This window comes from Anoplolepis gracilipes, chromosome 3, assembly GCF_047496725.1.
Source record: "Anoplolepis gracilipes chromosome 3, ASM4749672v1, whole genome shotgun sequence".
NCBI lineage: Eukaryota > Metazoa > Arthropoda > Insecta > Hymenoptera > Formicidae > Anoplolepis > Anoplolepis gracilipes.
The window spans coordinates 10,165,087-10,173,614 of record NC_132972.1 but is presented as its reverse complement, the minus strand read 5'-3'; the positions used below and the strand labels follow the sequence as shown (position 1 = coordinate 10,173,614).

Below are 8,528 nucleotides of genomic sequence, written 5' to 3'. Positions count from 1 at the left end.
TAAGATATAAATTGAAAGATTAAAGCGTAAATTTATGAAACAATAATTATTTATCAACTAATAATCAAATGTATATTTATTTTTGTTCTTATTGTTATAAATTTGTGAAAATTTGAATTAACCATTAAAATAAAATCTGTTATTTAACGCAATCAATATAAGCTGACTAAGTGGTTACTGAATCATATTATGCAATAAGATATAATTGTATAATTCATTATGATTTTTGTTGACTCGATCGAATAAACAATAAACTTTTTTACTGAATACCTACTATTGATACCAATGACTATTGGCAATATCGCACAACTATATTCGGTTCGGTGAACATTAGATTTCGAGTTTTTTTATTGAGTCGATTCGATGAAAGGTTTGCACGCTCCATGAAACTTGGAACTAATAATACAAATCCAGTGGCATAATAATTGACAGCGGATTTTGTCATTGTCCTATTTCGTTGTTTTCTGAAAAAAATTAACAGATACATAAGTTATTATTTTATAACGTTGTAAGATGTAATATAATAAAATCAAATTTTATAGTGTACAGTATAAGACAACGTATTTAATAAAATTTATATATCTTTTTAATAAAATTTTCATTATATCATTAATTAGATTTATAGGATTTTACTTATATATAAGTGAAAAGAATAGAGCTACTAAAGCAAATTGCTTAATTGTAGCTTAATTTAATTTAGTTTATTTTTTTCTAATTAAATCTTCTTTCAACGCAAAAGCATTCGCAACGCAAAGTAAATTATCTTTTATCACAGATATAATATAAATATTTATTTATTTATTTACTTTTGAACGACTTTGCGTTGAAAGAAGATTAATAAAAAAAATTAATTAAATTAAATTAAAAATGAAATTATTACAGCATATCGGACTACATAGAGATCTTAAAAATAGACAAACAACAAAAAATGTTAGACGAAAACTGCTACTTTCAAACAGAAATTATAATTTAATTTCACTAAAATAATAACTAATTTTTTATCCAGGTTTTAAATTTTATGTAGCTTTTGTAGAGTTATCTGCTCTCGGTGAAACATTGTTTAAAAACTTTATCAAAAGAATATACACAAGGGTCTCATGATTCTATATTTATTTCTATTTTTATTAGTACGTCGCGTTATTGAACGAAGCATTAACGAGTATAAAGCCATACGCGGTATCAAATGGGTGCGCAATCTTTTGATGTTGCATTCAATAAATTGAATCATTACAGGTTTCGGACGGAATATATAACATAAATAATCCATCATAACATTCGCGATTTGACAATAATGTGTCCACACTGCAGCTTTTAAAAAATAAAACAATTTTAACACACAAATTTAACACACATTCGCCACACAAAAGTTTCGCTCGTCACAAAATGTCCCCGATCTTTAAAATAACTGGGTAACAAAATTCTCTATCAAAAATAAAACAGTAAAATGTTAAGCGTAATACCCTCACGTGCAAGATTATTAATTTTTGAGAAAAATTGATTCAAAACTGCAAATTTACATACTTGCAAAAATCTACATCGTGTTGATTATTATGTGTTATATAATTGTAACAGATAGTTTAACATAATAAACAAGTTCCGCCGGAGAAAGTATTTTATTTCATTGACTCTGTGTGATGTCTCAGAAAATTAAATAATTCAGTGAAATATTCTTGAATGAATTTTAAATGGAATAATGTATACTGATCGTCATAGAACTGGATTGTTAATAAAATTTAAAACCACGAAAGAGAATATTACATTACGTATAATGTGCGTCCCCCCCCCCCCCAACTTTCCATCCTTTTCACTTATGCAGATGCCTTCCACTTACGGTGCATATTAAATATTAGATAGGTCCAGTCTACACTATTGCGTAGGTCGTGGACAATGGACGTCGGGCGTGTCGTGCGACGCGGGAATCGTATTTCGCGTGCTTTATTCATCGTGTGCGTTTGACGCGTATCAAGAGTGCAGTGAGCGTCGTGTAAAGTGGCAAGCAATTATCGTATCGCATTAATTCGATTCGTATTCGCGAGTGAATAGATGTGAAAACAAAGCAAGTGGCAACTTGCGGTGCATCGGCCGGTGAATAAAGCCGGATCACGGTAATTAACCTGCTTTATGTAAATAGCCGCGTTTTTCCGATCGGTGGACGACTATGTAGTGTGAGTATTCGATATGTGAACGTGCAAGTGAGCAACAGAGGAATCAACGACGGAGCAACGGGTGTCGATCATTAGAAAAAGACAGCGAGATCCATTAGATACCTCTATCCTTTTCATTCGAACGTGACACTTTCCGCTTACGATGCAAATTAAGTAAATCTATGGTTTCGGTACCCGCCATATACTAACGCCCTCTTGTAAATAACGGTTAGATCAAGAAGCAATTCAACTTTACATGATAACGAGAGAAATATAAGTTTTACCAAAGCATAACTTGTATATCGACGATCGGTCATATCAAGATTCTTCATTTTTGCCTTAGGACCTATCGAGACAACTTATTGATAATTGACTTTATTTTTTTTCTTTTTTTTTGTGCTGCTTTCATTATGTCGCTTGTATGCAATTCTCTGGAATTATCTGCATAATATGATTAATACATCTTGTCTTTTGATTGATGTTGGATTATTCGTGAATTCAATCAATTTTATCGAAACATTTACAACAAAGTATATTATGAAACATAACTGGCAAACTTAAAAAGATTTTACTCTAATTTTACTGTGAATTAATATATTTCGTGTGATAATTACATGTATTGCATGTAAACATTTAGCGCGTACTGCCATCTGAAGATACAGGCATAAAGTAAATATTTGAAGCCACGTGATGCGGTAAGAATAAATGTATCAAAAACAAAAAAAATAAGTATAATTTTTATAAAAATTACTTATTTTATTTTAAATTATTACGTTTATTGAAAAATATTTACATTAGCGGACACCTCGCCGATGACGTTGACTGAATATCTCAGGAAAGAGAAACTGCCGCAAAGTTTTAAAGGAAAAAGTTATTTGAAAATGTACTCTCTGCAACATATATCAAGGACAAGGTGCTTGTCTGAATTCTATTATATATATATATATACAAGATGTTCTGTAATTGATGAAAAACCTGCTAATGGCAGATTTTTGAGATCATTTCGAGACAATTTTTCTTCAGCTAAAATATCGAGGCATTAATAATTTCGGAGTTATAAGCGATTGAAAAAAAGGCACTTTTCGCAAACTAAACTTTTGAATTTGAAAAATTACCAAAACTACATTCTTCAGTTAATTTTAGATAGAGTTTACTGTAATAGAATTTTAATTTAAGGCTTAATTACAAAGATATATAATAATAAAAATTGGAAACTTACAAAAAATGATGACGGCTTTCGATATTTTCGCTGAGGAAACATCGACTCCAAATGATCTCAAGAATCTGCCATTAACAGGTTTTTTACCAATTACCGGACACTCTGTATATACTAAAATATCGATTTTAAGCCTCTTAAAAACTATGAAATACAGAGAGATTATATTACACACACAGTCAAAGTTATTCGCAGGAGATAAATTCTGTAAATATATGAAATTTTTGTGATCATGAATAAGAGTTACAAAATTTATTTTACGACTACCGAAAATATCGTGAATACGGAAAATAGCGCGAATAAGGAGTTTTGATTCTATTAAAATTGATGATATCAATTCTCTGCGCTCATAGTTATATTATTTCATATTCAAACGTAAATTTTGTGCAGCAGCAATTATTTGGCATCTTTGCAATTCCATTTTCTGTTCTTTCAATTTGAGAAACTGTTTCTTCAACTCCAATTCTTGTTGTCTCAAGGCCATTTTCTTCTTGTGTCGTCTCTCTTTGTTGTTCTCGGCTATAGCGAAATTCTTTTCCATTTTTTCGGTAAATTTCTCAAATAATATCATCAAAGTTCGTTTATTCAATGTCTCTTCGTTTTTTTCATTCGTCATAGCTTTTGGCGCCAAAAGATCTCCGTGCTGTTGATTGTTGGTTGACAAGTTGCTGCCTTGATCACAGCCAAGTTTTAATAAAATCAAAGGATTTTTCATTGATGCGCTCGACGGTTGTGGATCGTTCTTTTCTAGATAGACGTATTTCTTCTTTTCGTTGAAGATCTCGTCTAACGCCCGTTTATGTTCCCATTGCCCGTAGTGTCTCATTTTGCCAGGTTTTTTCAGCTGTTCACGGTACACAAGATTTTTGTACTTGCGTTCCAGAACTCGCCATTTGTTCTCGCACTTTTGTGGACTGAAGTAGAAACCGTATTTTTGCATCTCCAAAGATATCACCTCAAACATTTCTCGCAAACTCTTGAACCGCGTCGATTGTCCGACTTTCGATCGATATTTTTTGTACTTATTTATCAAGCATGTGGTGGCTTTGCTAGTCCACAGATTTAACGTTATGCCAACATTTGACGGTGTTGCACTCTCGATGGCATTCTCAAAATTTGGAAAACCATTTTCATGCTGTTCTTCAATGCATTGAATAGTTGGCTCCTCTATCTTGATTTCTATATCATCCATATCGTTCTCTGTTGAAATGATAATTAAAAAAACATTATACGCGCGAAAAGAACATAATGGCTCAAAAACTAATGTATCAAAGAATGTATTTACAATCATAAACATATTATAAAGATAAAAATATAAAAATATAAAAATTTGCAAATTTGTGAATATATTGATATTTAATAATTCATAATTTAATTAATTATCGATACGTCTCAGAACTAATAATTATAATGTGTGATATTTAGACACAATATTTTTGACTGAGAAATATTTAAACCGGAAGTAAAAGCATTTATGATATTTTTTGACGTTATGTTTTAATATTCAAAGTCTTCAAGTCTATTCTTTTCTTCGACAAATTATTGCACGTGTAACAACCGTGGATTTTATTCGAATTCAATTTTCCCGCGTTACAGTGACCAGATGTAACTTATTTATATCCGTGACATCTACGAAACTGTCGGCGAAGGCGATAAGCATTTTCACGGATTGTTCGAAGCCCAAACGAAATTAAATCAAAAGCAATTTCTTTACCTCTTTGCGCCTCATTATCAGCCATAATAGGCGGAAATCCGTACGTCAAGGACGTTGCGATCACACCAAGCAACCCGAGTATTATTCGTACGTGCCAAAGTCCTGCGCAGCTCTCATCTTGGGAGACTAAAAAACCTAAGGAAACTTGTCCCAAACCGGCCTCGATGTGGAACTGGTTCTGTACGCTTCACGAACCGACGGCAGCCATGTCTTGTCCCCTCCCGTCCCTCGTGCAGCGCTCATCTGCACGATACGGCGCTAGCAATTTCTTGTGAATCATCGATTGCCTTGTACGAGTTTCAAACGCATTCCGAACCACTGCCGGGAGCGCGATGCGCTCCGGTTCGATTTGATTAGCAGACATTATATGAGATTATATGACACGGTGCGTATTGTGCAGACAAATATGAATGGCTTACGCAAACCGTTTCACGTCGAAACTGTTTTACGTCAAATGGAAACCTGTTATCGAGCCAACTAGTTTTTAAGGTGAATATGTTCGGTGGGGATACTTTCTAATAGAAGCTAAAACATCGAGTAATGCAACTCTGTAAATGCATACCTCCTCGAAATATCGAACTGGGATCTTGATTTTGGACTTATTCAGATTAGAATTACTCCTTATCAATAGAAAATAAGATAGCGCGAATATGCGCGATCCTATTCTTATCAAGAAATGCGATAGTGTCTTGCGTTAAGTCTGCGTTTGCAACAGCAAGATGTTCCGTGTATCTTTATACTTATCGTACGCACGCAAATCAATAAGAACGATATACAATTTTCTAACTGAACTAATGAAAATTCTTTCTTTTCTATTTGTATAATCACTAATTTCACTGCTTATCTTTTTCATTAAGTTTTATATCGTTAACTTAATGATATAATAAATATATAATTTTTAAAACGATATAATAAAACAATTTAATAAGTATATTTTTCAAACATTCTGTGATTTGTGATAAAGATATAAAAGACTTAAAGTATAAATAAGCTTATGATCCACTTTCGCTTTTTATAAAATAATTACATTTTCAAAATAAGCATATAATTTATAGTAAATTGATCTCTCAACATTTTATTACTGTTTCCTTATAAACAATTCTTGAATTATGCGTTACATATTTATTAAAATTTCTATAAGTTACTTCTATATATATAGGAATACATACACGTGAACTCTATTTTGTAACTTCTTTATATTTTATAATATAAATATTATGATATACACGATAGACATATATTCTTTATTACTTGAATTTTCTCATCACATTTTAACATTTTAACATTTTAAACTAATTTACTTTCTGAAAGTCTAACAAAGTAATTCCTCGCTTATACACTTTATTATGTAATGCTTTCATGAAACTCGTGATGTAATCGAATGAGAGTCATTACTTACGCTAACCAGCAACTCGATGGGTGGAGATTCTTTAGGTATTCTTTTTAATGAAAATTTAATTAATTGAAGAAGAAGAATCTTGCAATATCTTTATATTTCTCATATATATGAAATCAATTGTGTTTTATTATTTTCATTCCGGTTAAATCACAGCGTTCGTCCAGAAGGCACGTTAACAAGTTTTTTACGAGCATAAAGTGATTTTGCCACGACACGTTCGGAAAACGCATAGTTGCGGTATAAACAATTTACGTGACGTATGGATGCGTAAGAACGCGCGTACCGTTCGCGGTTTACGACAATTTTTGTACCGCATTGAGAGGAATAAAACTAGCGGGATTCCTGCATCGGTGCAGCTAAAAACAAAATGGGGAAAATAAATATCTAGCATTTTTTAACAATAATTTATCAATTAATTTTAATAATTAAATAACATGGGAGAATTAATTTTTTTATTATATAGGTATGTATGTTTTATCTCAACGAAAAAATTTAATCTTTGTCAGTTAAAACTTTTGATCAGTAACGTTTTTATAGTATTACTGATTATTGTACATTATTACTCTATTACATCGAGAATGTGTACATCAAAAATTAAAATTTTCTTTTTTATTAATTTTACTTAAATTTATTTTTTACAATTTTTCTATCTCTTTTATATATTTAAAACTCGTAATTATACAAATTTCGACATTTTGTAATTAATTTATGATTTAAAATTGAACTCTCTTATATTTTTTTTCTATAATTTATGTAACTTCTTTACCTTGATTTTTTTGAAACTAATACTATCTTATTTCAACTTCTATTTAAATATCATAATTATATAAAAGATATCGAAAAATATTGAAATTTTTTAAATGTTTTCTAGCTTATGATATTTATTGTATCAGTTATTGTATAAGAATTGTTTTCTTAACAAAATGCAACATCTGTAATACATCTCGTAAATGTTTGTGCAACACTTCTGGCTCAGCATAATTTAACAAACGCGTAATTATATTTTTATTCGTGCAATAGTAACAAACCGTTGTGTTTTCTTATGTAATCGCAATGACATTAAGAATAGGGATTACGCGAAAGTCAGTGTAATACGAACGATCGAATCACGCAAGACGAGTAATCACGGGCGATGTAACGACTAGCCGTAGATAATCACATGAAAACGAACCTTTCACTGCTTTTATCGATAATTATGTACCCTTAACATCCCTCGGACAATTGTCAAACTGTGTATACAGCACTAAGGAAGAGAGTCATGTGATATTAATGTTGATAGTTATAATCACGACAGAGCAAATTGTAACTCGTCATTGTAATGTATAAAAGTTGTGTGAAGTACTTATTAAAATAATAACTTATGTATAATATTTATATGCAAAGTTTATGAAATTTAAGTTCAGTAATAAATAATTATTCTTTAATTTATTTATTAAAATTCAAATTTACATTTAAATTTGCAAGTTTTTAAAATTTCTTTATTCGAGCTTTTATTATTTATTTGATAATAAAATCTTGGATCTATTTGAATATTATTTCATGATAACAATTAATAAATTAAATTTTCTTAGAAAAAGATAAATTTTAAATTTGAAGATTTTAATACAAAAGTTTAAGTCAAAGTTTTTAAAACCACACACACACACGATAGGTATATCTCTCTCTTTCTCTCTCTCTCTCTCAAACAAAGTAAATCATTATATTTAGTTCCCCAAAAACATTCGCTTTGAATATACTATATATACTTGAAGCTTTATATTTTAAATTTAAACTTTTTTATATAATTTAATATAATTTTACACATTTATTTGACAAAAATGAAATTCAATATAACAATTTGATCCACTTTATCGTAATTATATCTTGATCAAGTATGTATATCTATCTAATTGATAATACGTTTTATTACGAGATTATAAACAGGTATTGATTTTAATATACAAAAACTATATACCTATTTATTATCTTTTTGAAGATATCGAATATTTTGAATTTTAGATGAATATAAAATTAATTATAACGAATGATAATTTCAATTCTCACGCATTAAAATAA

General features: G+C 30.2%; 1 protein-coding gene across 1 annotated transcript; it reads right to left on the bottom strand.

The window, feature by feature from the left end:
* Positions 1–2,568: 2,568 nt before the first annotated feature.
* LOC140664295 (uncharacterized) lies at positions 2,569–5,306 on the bottom strand. Its single transcript, XM_072889309.1, has 2 exons — positions 5,075–5,306; positions 2,569–4,560 (listed from the first exon to the last, which is right to left on the bottom strand). Exons 1-2 carry the CDS (start codon positions 5,097–5,099, stop codon positions 3,719–3,721), a joined length of 867 nt encoding a protein of 288 aa, XP_072745410.1. The 5' UTR covers positions 5,100–5,306; the 3' UTR covers positions 2,569–3,718.
* Positions 5,307–8,528: the final 3,222 nt, after the last annotated feature.

Coding starts and splice junctions, on each gene's coding strand:
- LOC140664295 (XM_072889309.1), bottom strand. CDS start 5,099: ATGGCTGATAATGAGGCGCAAAGAG. Junction 4,561..5,074: donor TGATAATGAGGCGCAAAGAG/GTAAAGAAATTG, acceptor TCATTTCAACAG/AGAACGATATGGATGATATA.